Source organism: Telopea speciosissima, chromosome 7 (genome assembly GCF_018873765.1).
Source record: "Telopea speciosissima isolate NSW1024214 ecotype Mountain lineage chromosome 7, Tspe_v1, whole genome shotgun sequence".
Taxonomy (NCBI): Eukaryota; Viridiplantae; Streptophyta; class Magnoliopsida; order Proteales; family Proteaceae; genus Telopea; species Telopea speciosissima.
The window spans coordinates 45873965-45890321 of record NC_057922.1 but is presented as its reverse complement, the minus strand read 5'-3'; the positions used below and the strand labels follow the sequence as shown (position 1 = coordinate 45890321).

At 42.1% G+C, this 16357-nt stretch overlaps 2 protein-coding genes across 7 annotated transcripts in view; one reads left to right on the top strand and one right to left on the bottom strand.

Annotated features, from left to right (window-relative positions):
* Positions 1-11969, top strand: part of LOC122667144 (potassium channel KOR1-like) — a 71040-nt gene extending 59071 nt beyond the window's left edge. For 2 of the 3 annotated variants that reach the window (XM_043863347.1, XM_043863346.1), the window contains 4 exons: positions 4683-4758; positions 4886-5180; positions 6059-6180; positions 11643-11969. In XM_043863347.1, coding sequence (XP_043719282.1) covers positions 4683-4758; positions 4886-5180; positions 6059-6180; positions 11643-11887 — 738 coding nt within the window. In that variant the 3' untranslated portion in view covers positions 11888-11969. The remainder of the gene's footprint in view (positions 1-4682; positions 4759-4885; positions 5181-6058; positions 6181-11642) is intronic. The other variant, XM_043863348.1, reaches the window with a different exon arrangement.
* Positions 11970-12055: 86 nt separating this feature from the next.
* The window catches only part of LOC122667145 (vacuolar fusion protein CCZ1 homolog B-like), a 64415-nt gene continuing 60113 nt past the window's right edge, over positions 12056-16357 (bottom strand). For all 4 annotated transcript variants that reach the window (XM_043863352.1, XM_043863351.1, XM_043863350.1 and 1 more), the window contains one exon: positions 12056-12295. In XM_043863352.1, coding sequence (XP_043719287.1) covers positions 12265-12295 — 31 coding nt within the window. In that variant the 3' untranslated portion in view covers positions 12056-12264. The remainder of the gene's footprint in view (positions 12296-16357) is intronic.

Sequence of the window (16357 nt, the reverse complement as noted above, 5' to 3'; positions counted from 1 at the left end):
ATGGGAAGGAGTATATGGATGGTGCCTTTCGGTCATATTTGGACAGCCATGGGATCATTCATCAAACCTCTTGAGTTGACACTCCTGCTCAAAACGGGGTGGCTGAACGCAAGAACCAACATCTTTTGGAGGTTGCTCGTTCTCTTATGTTCACTATGGCTGTTCCTCCTCGTTTTTGGGGTGACGCTGTCCTTACAGCCACATATCTTATTAATAAACTTCCATCCCGTGCTTTGGATGGCCGCTGCCCATTGGATGTGCTCTCTGAGAAATCGACTTTTGTTGTGTCCCCCAAAGTATTTGGCTGTGTTGTGTTTACCAGGAATCACCATGTACATGGCAAGTTTGATCCCAAGGGGCTGCGATGCATATTTCTTGGTTATTCTGCTACCAAGAAGGGGTATAAGTGCTATCATCCTCCTACCCGAAAAGTGTTTGTCACTATGGATGTAGTGTTCTGGGAGTTTGAGGCTTACTTTAAACAACAGGAACCTCTGTGGGGGGAGATTATAAGTGGTGAAGAGGTTCCGCTGATTGCTCCTCTAGACATTGAGATACCTACTATAAAGGATGTTTCTGTTGAATTTGAAGATGGAGTTACAAGTCAAGAACAAGAAGTGGGACAGCAAGAACAGGCAAAGGAAAATGTGTACATTCGAGGAACTGATTTTCCTCTGGACGGCCCTCTGTACAAAGAGACCACTATCACTGATCCTACTCAATCGACATCTGTTCCTACTCCAAGTCTTGCTCTTAGTCAGATTTCTGGTAAGCCTTCTCTTGATCCCAGTCTTGATTTACCCAGCTGTTAAAAAATCAAAGAGGAGTTGTACATTGCACCCTATTTCTAACTTTGTGTCATGCAATTCTCTAACTCCTGCTTTCCATGCCTTTGTATCTTCTTTATCCTCTATTTCCATCCCTAACAATTGGCAGGAGGCAATAGCCGCATAGAAATGGAAGGATGTGATGAATGAAGAAATGCATGCCCTTGAAAAAAACCAGACTTGGGATTTGCTGAGTCCTCCACTAGGAAAAAGACCCGTTGGTTGTAAATGGGTCTTTGTTGTGAAGCACAAGGCTGATGGCTCAGTGGAAAGGCACAAAGCAAGACTTGTTGCCAAAGGGTTTACTCAAACCCAAGGAATTGATTATCAAGAGACCTTTGCTCCTGTAGCAAAGATGAATATTGTACGGGTCATTATCTATTGTGCTGTGAATCAAGGATGGGAACTCCAACAACTTGATGTGAAGAATGCCTTCTTGCATGGAGATTTGGAAGAAGATGTCTACATGGAGATAGCTCTTGGTTTTACTTCTTCAGAAACTCAGGGAAAGGTATGTAAGCTGAAAAATGCCCTATATGATCTGAAATAGTCACCAAGGGCATGGTTTGGCCGGTTCCATAAGGCTATGATTGCTTATGGGTATAAGCACAATGCTGATCACACATTGTTTGTTAAGAAGATAGGACAGCAAGTGACAGTGTTGATTGTTTGTGTAGATGACATAGTGATCACAGGCAGTGATGCACAGGAAATCAAGAAATTGAAGACTTATTTGGGCACCGAATTTGAAGTTAAAGATTTGGGTAGATTAAGGTACTTCCTAGGGATTGAGGTTGCCTATTCAACTAAGGGCATATTTGTCTCTCAAAGGAAATATACCTTGGATTTATTGAAAGAAACAGGGATGCTTGGGTGTAAACCAGCAGATACCCCTCTGGAGCCCAACACACATTTGAAGAGTAAGGAAGGTGACCCGGTGGACAAAGGCAGTTATCAGAGGTTAGTTGGTCGATTGATCTACCTCTCACATACCCGGCCAGATATCACATTTGCTGTAAGCCTCGTCAATCAATACATGCATGATCCTCACTCTTCTCACTTGGAAGCAGCATACAGAATTCTCCATTACCTCAAGTCATCTCCTGGGAAAGGAGTTTTGTTCTCTCCACATAGCCATCTCCGGATAGAAGCGTACACTGATGCAAATTGGGCTGGCAGTCCTGATGATAGGAAGTCCACATCTGGGTATTGCACATTTGTTAGAGGAAACCTAACTACTTGGAGAAGTAAAAAGCAAGCTGTTGTGGCTCGATCTAGTGCTAAAGCTGAGTTCCGAGCTATGGCGCAGGGTATTTGTGAGCTTCTTTGGCTTAAGGGGCTTCTTCAAGATTTGGGGATGCATGTTGATCTTCCTATGCGGCTCTACTGTGACAGCAAGTCCACAATCAGCATTGCTCACAACCCGATTCAACATGATCATACCAAACATGTTGAGATTGACTGACACTTCATCAAAGAGAAGCTAGAACAAGGAATAATTTGTATCCCATATATTCAGTTTAGTGAACAGCTAGCTGATGTCCTTACCAAAGGAATCAGTACTAAGTTATTTTTTCCTATAATTAGCAAGTTCGGCATGTTTGATATGTATGCACCAACTTTAGGGGGAATGCTGTAATATGGGTTCAGGGGTAGAATGGTCATAAGGGTATTTCTGTCCTTGTACTCATTCTAGAATGTTGTTCTCTTTATTATAAATAAAGATGGCTGTAGTCACTCTGACTCAAGCTAGTATTCACGGAATTCCACTAGTAGCATCGATCGATATACTTTTTTCAATTCTAACTACTAAATATTGAATATCAGGTCGTGGGGTTTATTGGTTAATTGATTTGTTTAACAAGATTTTGAACACAAGGAAGATGCCAAATGAAAGGAGGAGAAGCATTGTAGTCCCGATCTACAAAAATAAAGGTGATATCCAAAGTTGTAATAACTATAGAAGCATAAAGCTAATGAGCCACACTATGAAACTGTAGAAGAAGGTCATTGAAGCCCGTTTGAGAAGAGAGACTCAAATATCGATGAACCAATTTGGCTTTATACCAGGTAGATCCATGACAGAGGCTATCTACTTATTGCGGAGGCTGATGGAAAGATATAGAGATTGCAAGAAAGATCTCCATATGGTCTTATCGATCTGGAGAAAACCTATGACCGAGTCCCTAGATATCTAATCCAACATGTTCTAGTGAAGAGAGGGGTGGAGAGTAAATATGTGGATGTTATTAAAGATATGTATGAGGGTGTGGTGACTAGTGTGAGATCTATGCGAGGTCAAGTCAAGGCAAGGAATTCCCAATTACGATTGGGTTACATTAAGGATCAGCCTTATGTCCTTACGTTTTTGCACTTATTATGGACGATCTAACCAAGAGCATTCAAGACGAGGTCCCTTTGTGTATGCTCTCTGTTGATGATATCGTTCTGGTGGATGAGACAAAAGAAGGGATTAACTCTAACTTTGGAGATCAACCTTGGAAACAAGAGGCTTCAAGATTAGTAGAACGAAGACGGAGTATATGATGTGTAATTTTAGTCACACTTTGATGGATACTGATATGGTGCGAATTGAGGAAAGAGAGAGACCGCAAAGCGATTATTTTAGATATCTGGGGTCAATCATAAATAAAGAAGGTGACATAGAGGATGATGTTTCACAGAGAATTAAAGTGGGATGGTTGAAATGGAGAGGTGCGTCCGGAGTGTTGTGCGACCGACATATTCCTTTAAAGCTTAAAGGAAAGTTCTATAGGACTGTTGTAGGACTGGCCATGATGTATGAGGCAGAATGTTGGGCAGTTAAAAAGCGTCATATTGATAAGGTTTGTGTAGCAAAGAAGAGGATGTTAAGATGGATGTGTGGAAAAATAAGGAAGGATAAAGTATGAAATGAAAGTATAAGAGCGGACTTGGGAATTGCCCCGATCAATGGCAAGCTCCGAGAGAGTATTTAAGGTGGTTTGGTCATATTCACCGGAGGCCTAGGGATGCCCCAGTAAGGAAGAGTGATATGATTCCAATTGAAGGAGCTAAAAGAGCTAGGGGCAGACCTAAAATGACCTGAAATGACCATAGGCGAAGTGGTGAAGAAGGATAAGCGTAGCCTAGATCTTGTACCAAGTATGACCTCGGGCAGAGCCTATTGGAGGGCAAAGATCCATGTTGCAGACCCCATCTAGCTGAGTTTCTCTTGACATGCTGGGCTGTGCCTGTTTCTTCTCACTATCTTTCATCTTTCATTTTCCTATTTATTTCCCATATTTCATTTGTCTTTGTCTTTTCTCATTCTTCACTCTTTCCCCATCCCTCTTTTCCCATCTTTTCTTTCCCTTTTTTGGTTAGAACTCTGTTTTCCACACTTTGTTATGTTTGGATCCATGTAGCTGACCCCATTAAGTTGGGATGAGGCTGAGTTTGTTATTGTTGTTGTTGTATGATTGTATCAGTTATGTATCATCAGGGTCACTCTAAAATCTCTTTTATGATTATGCATTGAGCTGATGTCACCCTCAGCTCTTTTCTTTTGTTTAATTTGAAGAGTTTCTGCTGAAGTATAGACGATGAATTATTATTCCCAAATCTTCATTTTACCATACAGGCTATTTGGCCTTTGGTTCCATAGCTCAATTGTTTGATTTACCATCAGCAACCATTAGCTTACGAGTTTGATCCCTCATTCCCATGGAAGTGGAAAGTTATTGAATATAGAATGATTATTGTAACTGTGGTGTCTCTTTAAGAATATTATTGACAAGTCTGTAGAATGTATTCTTCATTAGAATTGAAGGAAATACGTCATTTCATCATTAAAATTGCTTTTGATTTCAACAGCATCTTGCTGCATCAAGAGGCTATGAAGATATCACATGCTTCCTTATCCAAAAAGGCGTGGTTTTCAATATTTCAGGTAACCTTCTTAAGTTCTCCATTGTTGCAGTTTTCTCGCAGGGTTTTTCAATATTCTTTCACTAGATGATGGATTAGTTAACAACAATATCCTGTTAATATTTAATCTGCTGTATCTCTATCATTAGATAAGTTTGGAAATACACCTTTACTTGAAGCCATCAAGAATGGGCATGACCGGGTGGCATCTTTACTAGTTAAAGAAGGAGCATCCTTAGACATTGATAATGTTGGTAGCTATCTGTGCAACACTGTTATAAGGGGTGATGCAGATTTTCTGAAAAGAGTATTGGCCAATGGCGTTGATCCAAACTCCAAAGATTATGATCACCGAACACCACTCCATGTAGCTACAGCAGAAGGGTTATATTTGATGACAAAAATTCTGATAGAAGCTGGTGCAAATGTTTTCTCAAAGGACAGGTATCACAGGGTTCATCTTGTTGGTCTGCTGAGTTTTCCATGTTTATTTGTTCCTTGAAAGGCCCTGTTTGTTTCATTGTAAAATTTACCTTCTAAATGATATTTTACATGAAAATTTTCCTTAATGTAAATGTTTTCTATTTTTTTCATTTCTTTTTTGAAAAACTTATTTTACAGCAAAATGTTCCTTTTCCATCTTTTTACATGGAAACAAAGCGAGCCCACGTTAAATATTTATCCAAATTTGTTAAAGGGATTGTCTAAATGACACCTCTATTGATGTTTTTAGAACTAGACACCTTTTGATTTGCCCTTGTCTTATTCCCAAAAGTTCTAAGTCGGAAGTCAAAAGTTTTCAAAATAATTTGAAATATTATGAAAAAAGGTCGATATCTTGCGCATTTTTTGAGTACACATGTGAAATGCCAAAATTTACCCTCATTGAAAAAAAAAGTGTCATACTAAAAGGGAAAAAAAGTACGGTTACAAATTATTTACCTTAAGGGGTGTCAATAAGAAAATTCCTATATATATATATAATGAAAGATGTGGAGTCAAAAGAACTGCCAGTTTGCATGCTTTGCTTCACAATGTCAGCTTCAATGGTGTTTGATGTTCTTTGCATTTATTTAACTATTGGTAGCTCATTTGCATCACCAAGAAAGCCTGAGATATAGGATTTCATTTAAATACTTAGGGTCCACGATTCTAGCAAGTCAGGTCCCTGAGATAGTCACATTGCATGAAGTAAACCGGAGAGAATTACAAACAAGTGAAACTAATATTCAGTGTAGAACATGAATATTCAGTCTCTACATGTATTTATTTGACTAGTAAATTCTGAAAAGATGATGTTACAATTTTTCTGCCATTTGCAGATGGGGAAAGACTCCACTTGATGAAGGCCATATGTGTGGCAACAAGAATTTGATCCATCTACTAGAAGCTGCAAAGTCTGTGCAGTTGTCTGAGTACCCTGAATGCTCTCAAGAAATTCGAGGTATCATCTTTACTATATTTTCACTCCGTTCAAATAAAAGAAACTGAAAACATCACGGATGAAAAGGTCTACAAACATTAAAAAGAAAGATTCTAAATAAGTGAAACCGATTACCATTTATTCCAAGGGGGCTATCCCTAGATGTTCAGTTTGTTTCTGACGGGACTCCCAGTCTCTATGTCGCCACTTAGGATTCAACTCTTATTCGTGTTATTATTTTCTGTTTGATTACATTTTCGTTTTGGGTGAATAAATAGTTCATTACCAAAGAGAAAGAGGAATACAGAGGCCCCTAAAAGGGAAAAAGAAAAGAAAATACAAACACACAAGCAGCCCTAAACCTCAAATAGGAGAGAGAGGGAGCTGAATAGAGGAGAGGGGGAGGTCCCAAGACACAACAATATGCCTGTTCCTTGGGGTGTCTAAACAAGAGGAGACAGCAGAAAGCTTAGCTTTAATATCAAAAGAAATGACATCCCAAATCTATCTAAGCGATCGAGAGTTGGTGGTCCATTTCCTAATATTGCACTCCATCCAGATGTGATTAATAACAGCACAAAAGGCCAACTTTCCCATAGTGTTACAGATAGAAGATCCAACAAAAGTCATGTCTACCCACTTCCATTCCCTTGCAAAAGGGAGAACTCTTTGTCTATGGGGCCAACATTTAGCTAGGATGCCTTTCCAAAGAGTAGGAGACAGGACAGGCGAAGAAGAGGTGATCTGTATCTTCATCAGCGTTCCAACAGAGACAACATAGAGGAAAAATATGAATCTGCCGATGGCGAAGGAAGGACTCGTTGGAAGGCAGTTTGAGAAGACTCTCTAGATTGTGAAGCAATGCCGGGGGATATGATGCTTGAACCAAATAAGATTCCTTCGAGGGGGTTGAGGTCATCTTGCACGAATGAGATTCCAGGCTGCTCTAGAACTGAACAGGCCCAATATGTTAGGGGACCAGATAAACCCATCTCTGGGGGTTTTCTATTGATAGATGCCAAGGCATTCTACACATTATTAAGCATTGGGTGAAGAGTGTCCGGAGGGTCCCAGTCATCATCAAGCATAATATCAGCAACCAAAGATTGTTTGTTCAAATCATAGTTATAAATAGCTCTGGAAGAGATTGAATAAAGGAGAATTCCTGAAGGATGCTAGTTGTCCAACCATAAGTAATTAGGTCTGCCATCACCAATCTGGGTACTAATGGCTCCCAAAGAAATAGGTCTACGAGCTAGTATCTTGCACCAAACCCAAGAAGCATCAGAAGGGACTGAGACAAACCAAAAGGAGTCATTGTAGAGGGGTTCTGAGTGAATCCAATCCAAATACTTTGCTTTTTAGAAATGATCTTCCAAATCAGCTTTATGATGCCTGATGAATTCACATCTTTGATATGACAAAGCCCTAAACCTTCCTCTTCTTTGGGTAGACAGACAGAGGCCTAGCTGATGGGATGAAGAAATCTGGAAGATTCTTAACCTTTCCAGAGAAAAGAAGCCATAAGAGATTCCAAAGACTTAGACTTGATAGTGGAAGAAGGAAGCCCGAATATGCCTGACCAGTAGATGTACATTAATTGCAACACAAATTTAACAAGGACTAACCAACCCACATAAGTGAGGAGCTTTCCATACCAAAGCTGAAGTTTTTTCCTAATAAGATCCAACATAGGGGAGCAGTAATGCACAATAAGCCTGGCGGGAATCAGAGGCAGCCCCAAATATTTAACTAGAAGTTGGCCAAGAGTAAAATCAGAAATATCGATAAAAAAAAGCTTTCTCAAATTTGGAGACCCCTGCAAGTAATAATGAAGACTTTGTATGGTTGATCCGAAGCCCTGAAAGGTCTTCAAAGTGCTGCAGACAGGCCATGATACTCCCAAAAGAACTAATAGAGGCCTTAAAGAAGATCATGAGATCATCGACAAAGGCAAGATGGGATAGCTTTTTTTGGGTAAATAAGATGGCATAGCTTGAGGGCTTTGCACTTGGGGATAGGAGAGATAAGCTGCTGGTCTCTACGAGATTGAATGCTTCTCAATAGAATCTCCATAGCCAAAGTGAAGATATAAGGGGAGAGAGGACAGCCCTGCCGAATGCTCACTGATGAGGAGTCATAGCCCGCAATGCTGCCATTAACTAGCACGGAGAAATTGGGAGGAGATATATTGATGAATCCAATGGGTGAACACCTGAGGGAAACCCATATTATCGAAAACATTAACAATGTAATCCCATCTCGAAGAGTCAAAAGCCTTGTGAATGTCAATCTTCATGAGGGCTGTAGGGGAATGGGATTTCCTATCAAATCCTCTCAATCTCATTGCACAGGAGAATGTTGTTTGAGATATTTCTTCTAGGAATAAAAGTAGATTGAATCTCAATAACAAGAAGGTCCACAACAACCTTTAGCTTGATAGCAAGGATCTTAGCAATAAGTTTGTAAAGAAGAATGTAGAGAGCTATAGGTCTAAAATCAGCCATATTTGAAGCACCCTCTTCCTTGGGAATAAGGCAAAGAAAAGTGTGATTAACTCCTTTAATCTGATTTGGATTGAGAAAGAAGCTCTTAACAACCTTAATGAGATCCTCCTTAATAATATCCTAAGAAGCCCAAGCTAAAATCGATTACCATTCATTCCATGGACTTATAGGAGCTTAATAAGAGAACGAAGTAGCTTAATGCAAGAACGAACCGCCAATTGTTTGGTGGGAGAGTTAAGACCCCGAGTATTCCAAATAACCCCTTGGTTCATTGGGACAGCCGGGAAAGGGCCAACTCAAGCCCATGGGGTCTGGGTAAAGAGATTTTGAGCTTGGGCGGAGCTTTTGTGTTTTTTCTATGGTAGGAGCGCAAGGCAAAGGGGGTGGGTTTGTCAAGGGATTGATGGGAGTCATAGGGATAGGGGAGTGAAGAGAGACAGAGGAGTTAGGTGAAGGAGAAGGGATTATCGAGTTAGGGATGGAGACCCGAGAGTCCATGGAGCAATGGGAACTTGCGTTTACGATAGATGGACTAGAGGGGGCTGGGCCAGCTATTCGATCGAAGGAGACTAAAGGGAAATCTTGTTGAGAGTGATCTGTCAAGTCGAATCGAATAGAGGGAGCCTCGAAAGGGATGAGGGTCTGTAGTGTCGTCAGCACATAGAGCAGCAAATCTATTTTGCCCAGAAGGTAAAACACAGTTAGGTAAAAGACCAGCGGACAACCCTGCTAGAGAACCAAATGCCAGAGCTGGTTGTTGCTGGTGCTTTCTCCAATGGTGTCGTGTCTGGTCCTGGTCCTGGTCCTTCCTCTAGAAGTCAGCTGGTTCTGATCTTGGATCTCTTTCATAGGCTTGATACCTTCAACAGTTACTTCCACAGATTTGGATCCTTAGTATTTTCACTGAGGTCTGAAGTGGATTCCACACTGACCTTGGGAGCACAGAGAGAAGAATCATGGCCGAACGTCTTGCAGAGGATGCAATGAGGAGGCTTCCAGTCGTAATGAACCTCTTGCACAAAAGAAAATTCATCTCCTTCGTTCACTGTAATGAAAGAGGGAAGAGGGGCGTCGGCAGAGACATCGACACTAATACGTGCATAGGCCAAATCGATCTTTCCTCGTGGTTCTAGCATCAGTAAAAAGGGGAGTTCTCACTATCGATCCGACAGTACTAAGACCTTCAATGCACCAAAAGTGAAGGAGAGGCCAAGAAGAGAAATCCATAGAGGAATGGTTGAAAAATCGACCTTCCTCAGCTGAAGATGACGGTGCCATTGTCCAAGGAAAATGGGTTTCTTACCTACCAGCCATGGACCACCTTCAAGAGAGAATTTTTGTCAAGCTCATTAGAGAATTTAAATGAAGAAACCATTATCTAAGCGAAAGATTTCAAGGTTTCCTACAGGGTGCCATTGCTTGGAAAGAGAGCTTTATGATGTGGAAGGAAGGGCAAGAGCCCAAGAAATGTCCAACCAAACAATTCTCCCTAAGTTTGGCCTCATCATCAAGCAATCAAGGGGGCCACATGGCAATTTTGGATGATCCATTGAGAGCAGGGGCAATGAAATGCGAAGGAAGACCTTCAGGGGGGGGGAGAAGGGGTAGGGCCAAAAAGACTTGTCCATGGAGGGAGCAGAGCAGCAAGAGAGGAAGATGGAGGCAGGGAGAAGGAAGGGGGAGGGAGGAAAAGGGGTCATCGGAGAGGGGAGGAGAGGGAGATGCCCTCAGGCCGACCAAGAGGGCTGCCAGACGGCGGGAGGGAGCTCAAGCATCGAGGAGCTCAAGGAACGAATTCAGGAGGCTGCTTGAATAGGGGTTTGATTACATTTTTTTTTGGTGAATAAATAAATCTATTACCAAACCCCAGGAGGGGGGGAAGGAAAAAAGGGGGGGTGGAAATACAAGGGGGAAAGGAAACAAGCCTCAAACTACCAAAGAAGAGGTAGGAAGCTGCAAGAGAGACATATCAAGACCCTAGGATACAACAATATGCCTATTCCTTGGGGTATCTAAAATGGACCTATGAGGGATAAAGCTAAGCTTGGAGGACACGTCAAAAGAGAGAGATGCAAAATTTGTATAGTAGAATTAAGTTTGGTTTCACATTTTCTTTATTTAATGCTTGAATGTGAGATATGCAAAATTTGTATAGTAGAATTCAACCTTTATATGGATTCACAAGTACTTGGATGGAGTAAAGCGGATTTACGAGCACCGTTGTGCTAATGCAGGCACTGTAGTTTTTCAGCTTGGCACACGACTGACTCTCCATTGGGCTCATCTGTTGCTTGTATTGTAGTAGGGCCTGGATAGGCATTTTGTTTGCTCCCTAAAATTAAAGAAATGGATCAAAAAATTGGGGGACTTCTGCAACAGGCTATGCCACCCATTACTTATGAGGGAAGTAGCATAGAGATGTTGCATATTTTCAATCTTTTCTTTCTTGCCTGCTGTCTGCAGTCTGCACTCTGCACATTTTACCTAAAATTTTTCAAAACCAGACTGTTTGTAATATTTGTTTGGGAAACAGAATGCCACCTGGTCACGCAGCGCATACCGCCCCTACGCCCTGATACAGGGGAACACGAAATGACCGCCAGTCATTTCGCACTCCCGTGTCAAGGCACAAGGGCAGTGTGTCTTGCACGACCGGGTGGCATTCTTTCTCCCTATTTGTTTTAAGGTAGAATGTGAAACACATTGCACAGGCCAACACTATGAGCAAAGGTTCATGGAAGCAGTTAAGATTGGTTGGGCACATAGCTCCCTAGATGGTAAAACGTTATATTCCCACTTCCTCAGCACAGATACTGCGATTGTTTTCGAATTTTTTTTATTTTCAATTACGTTGATGGTGAAAATTTCCATTCAACATACTCACTTTCCCTTCTACAGTTGCATTACTTGCCATTATTGTTATTGTTGACCCCATCATTTTTTGCAAGTTATTAACAGCCACATTGTTGGAAACAGATAAAAAGCATCAACATAGGAAATGCACAGTGTTTCCCTACCACCCATGGGATCCAAAAGATAAGAGAAGAGAGGGGATTGTTCTGTGGATTCCACGCACCATGGAAGAGCTCATCAAGATGGCAGCAGAGCAACTAAAATGTGCAGTGGATTCCTGCATTTTATCAGAAGAGGGTGGTAGAATCCTTGATGTTAACATGATTAATGATGGTCAGAAGCTGTATTTGATCTCTGAAGCTCCATAAACACGATGAACAGTTTTCCTGTTACCATTTGATATGTGGGCATCTTGGCTCTGTTGTATCAAAACACCACCCTAAATTCAGGGGAAAAAAAAAAAAATTCCCACGAAAGTTTTTCTTGGCTCTGTTGTATCAAAACACCAACCTATATTAAGAAAAAAAAATACTTTGCCACAAAAAATTTCTTTAGCCCATTGTAGAACAAAATATTACATTTCCATCTATTACATTTTTCTTTTCTTCTTTTACAAAAAATGGGCAGTACAGGTAAACCTTCTGTTCCAGGGAACAGTACCAAGTATTAGTACTTCTCCCAGCATGTAAAACATGTATCTCTTGCTGTCTCACTATGTGTAGATATCAGAACTAGTGACTTTGACCTAATCCAAAGAAAAAGCTCCATTGCAATACCTGCACAGAGAGATGCAGAACTAACTGATAAATAATTCCATTGGAGATTGCTTTCAATAAATAGCAATTTTATTAACAAAGCAAGGTCTGTAGCTCCACTCAACGATGGAAGAGAAAGAAACCAAAGGGCAGTACAAAAAGCTGCGTCTCTCAAAGGATTAAGTGCCCAATACACAGTCTAGGCAAGGTTTGAAGTATGGGAATCGGTCAACAAAATGGAAGGGTAGTTTTAGGAAGTTAAGAGACGAGATACGCAAAGGATATGTATGCTTAAGATACACATAAATAAGCTTAGGGTACATGCAAACTACTATTCAAAGCATACACCACCATAAATAAGAAGTAATTAGGCCCGAAGGCTGTTAACCCTTTACATGTTTATAAAATTGACTCGATCCAAATAAAGAAGAGAATTTTAAATTGCCTAAAACTCTCCAACCTAAGCTATCTTGGATAGTTCCTAGTTGACTCCAACACTTAATAATAAAAGAAGTAAAGACTAATTGAGTCATGCCTACTTCATGCCCCATGACAAGCCATCCTCGAGCCACCAACCCATGTGCCACGGCCCGTGCCAACAGAATAGCCATGGACTTCTCCCCCACTAGATATCGTTGACGCCCTTGTCAACATTTCAACGATCAACTCCTAAACCTTCCACCTCCAACATCGTACCCCATCAAGCACTACTCGTAAGTGACATGACTCGCTTCCCCGACATTTCCAACTGATCTCAAAGAACCCTTGCAGCTTAAAACAAGACACCATGTCGCCAAATAACAGCCCAATCGTGAGTTGGACTATAACACTACAATGTTTGTTCCTCCAGTCTATAAATTTGGTTCACCAAAGTAACACTTCCAATTTCCCTCCAAGACTCTGTAGCTTCAATGCACCAACCTGCTTGAACAAAGTCTGCTTCAACACCACCCATGGTAATCCTTCTAGCACTCTACTGAATTGCATTTTCTCCTTAGTGACTCCCTGTATGAATGATAATCTCTGTGGAATTCCTACTGAGAATCATGCTCTCTCGGAAAGATACTCCTTTAATGCTATCCCTGCACCATTGTCCCTAAGTTATGCCTTCTAAATGCACCTTTTGTGCTGATACTCAAATCGGCCAATACTGTGTCTCTAACCAAAGCATGACATGATGTCTCACACTACCACACCTCTACTGTGCCACAAACCAGCTGACCCCTGAGTTCTTGTCTTCCAATGCACCACGTATGGTGCTCAAAATGTGAGCCACACTTCTGTTGTGTGCCACACAGTCGACCACACCATCTTCAAGACACAAGCTTCCCATGATGTCCCATACCATCACTTGCACTCACATCCCAAATTTGGCTGTCTTTTGAGCCCATCTCTAAGTGACTAGTTTGTCACAGTGCCTCTCACTTGAGTTCTTTGATTATGCCTTTGCTGTGCCTTGTGCCTCCCTCAAGAGGTTTTACTCCATCCACTATTGACCTCACTCGGATATGCATATGAAATACCCCTCGAGTGAACGACTATCAATCATGACATGCATTCACAGTTGATCCAACTTTCTCAGTCAAAGCATTATTAATTAGGGCTTAGGAGTTGGGACTCTCATTCACGCAGCTGAGGATGCTAACTTGGCTCAATCATGTGCCTCTACTTCAGAAGACTTTGGTAGCCACTCTTATAGTTGGGACTTCTAATGCCTCGCTTCTCGAGGACCTAATGATTCTAGTCAACCATGCAGTTGGTGACTCCATTGGCGGCAAGTCTCCCATGCTTGCAGGACTCCCTAGCACCTCACTCTTTGAGGGGCTCTTCTCTTGTTGAGGCATCTTCCATAGGAGGCATCCCCCGTACGAGGCATCACACTGTAAGAGGGCCACCGACCACTCTTACCTTTCCTACACATGCATTACGAACTCCTTTTTTCCCATTTGGTTTGGATCGCAAAACACCAACAAATGAGCAATCACTTCTTCTTGTTTAGTCATTGGCATGGATCCAAGGATCCAACTACTTCCAAGCCAAAGCTGCCATGCCCTAAGCTGCTCATAAAATGTAATAGAGTTGGGGCACCCGTATATGTGTATTGCCTCCACTCGACACACTCATTAAGCCCTTTATTTCTTTGCCTCAGAAGAGGACTTCCTTCGTGCGTCAGCACCACACCAAGTTGCTCTACCATTGTTGCACTAGAGTCTTAAGAATGTGTCGACGACCCTAACACAAAGTTGACAAGGCTGCTACTCCCTGCCTCTGTAACCTTGTAGTCTCACACCCTACATCAAGCCACAGTAGCAACGCACATCTGTCAAAGACATTGATCCATTGTAGACACAGATTGCTACTCCATACCATCTGTTACCTACGTAGTCTGACACCTTACTCAAGCTATAGTCATTAAGCACAACCTAAAATCGATGCAGTCACAAAGCTCCTGATGTAACACACCGATCACAATAATGACTCCATTTCCAACCATGTTGACGTACCACCATGGTACTAAGCATGGTCCTGCAACTGAATCCACTGGCAGAGCATTTCTGTTCAACCCGTGGCATTATGTAGCCCTGAGAAACTGTCAGAGAGATAATCTGTTACGCTCCAAGCATTGAATGCCTCCTCTAATACCAACAGTCATGGACAAATCTTTAGCAAGGCCAATCTACCTATGCGATGCTTTAGCCAATGCTTGACCAAGGCAAGCTTGAGGCCATTCAAGCCATCTTGAAATTTACCTAACCTGACTTGTCGAGGCTCCCTCAACCTAGCCCACTATAATGCTCACTGCTTACCCAACTGTCCCTTATCATACATCCCATCATTAGTGCCACTCCAACTCAAGGAAACATAAAGCCAATCATCATGACTGTGCCCCAGGTGTAGTAACACCCCCACTCAAATGGCATGATGCAGACCGAAGGTTTGCTAAGCCTATGACACACTTGCTCATGCAGTGTCACCACTGTTGCCTATCGTTGGTCGTTGGCTATTAGAGAGTGCCACACAGACATGCCTAAGGTAGGCCGAACCCAAGCCCCACCAAGGGCAGGCACACCCGCATTTAAGACACAAGATAGCCCACTCGCTCAAGATCATGTGCCATTGTCACACACGGATAATTGGTGCTACTAGCATCATAATCCCAAACCTCCACCTACCGGTGGTACGCCATGCAAACGCCTTTCGTTGTACATGGTCCCCGCCAATAATCAAACTTACAGGGGAGGGACCCACAGCCCCCTTCAGTTGGTGAGTGCCCATCCATGGTCTCTGCCCATGGAATGCTTGTGTTGATATGCAAGCGTGACCAGGCCAACCCTGTACACAATACCTTGCATGTGACAACCATGATGCCCACCAAGCCTTGCTTGTGTCCTGTCGCAATGCCATGCTAGGAACCATGGCACCAAGGAGGGTGAGGAACGACACCCTTCCTCAAGGTAGCTCTTATGCTTTTCGTAGTTTTCTGTAAAGAGACATGGACCCCCTCATTTTTGTCATAATGATGTAAGACGGAATGTCACAAGGCAAGTGATGTCCATTCCAAGCACAGCCATACCTACTCCGTTCCCCACAACAAACCATCCTCGAGCCACCATGCCACCCACGTGTGCCAACCCATGTGCCATGGTCGTGCCAACAGAATGGCTGTGACAGTGCGGCCTAGGAGTTGCCGTTGCAACCCCTCCATCCACCCCTAAGTCGGTGTCAAGCAAAACCATGTAGAAAGATGGACAAGAAAGATAAAACCCTTTTATAATTTGGTCTATTGACAAGTTCACCCTCTTTTTCACTTTATTCCTTTGTGCTTCTATGTAGATAGACTAATGTAGGACTCGTTTGGGTTGGTTTGGTACAGATCTGAACTTTTTGGTTCCATCGATTGGATGACCAGGTTCAATGAACCAACCTTATCTAATCTAATCATGGGATTATTTAGGACTTTATTTTTTCTTTTATTTATTATTCAGTTGTTAAGATTAGTTTAGTAAGCTGTTAGTGTCTTGTGGGGTCCATTCCTAGATTTAAGGAGTCTTGTATGCACACAATCATGGGTACTCGAGTGGA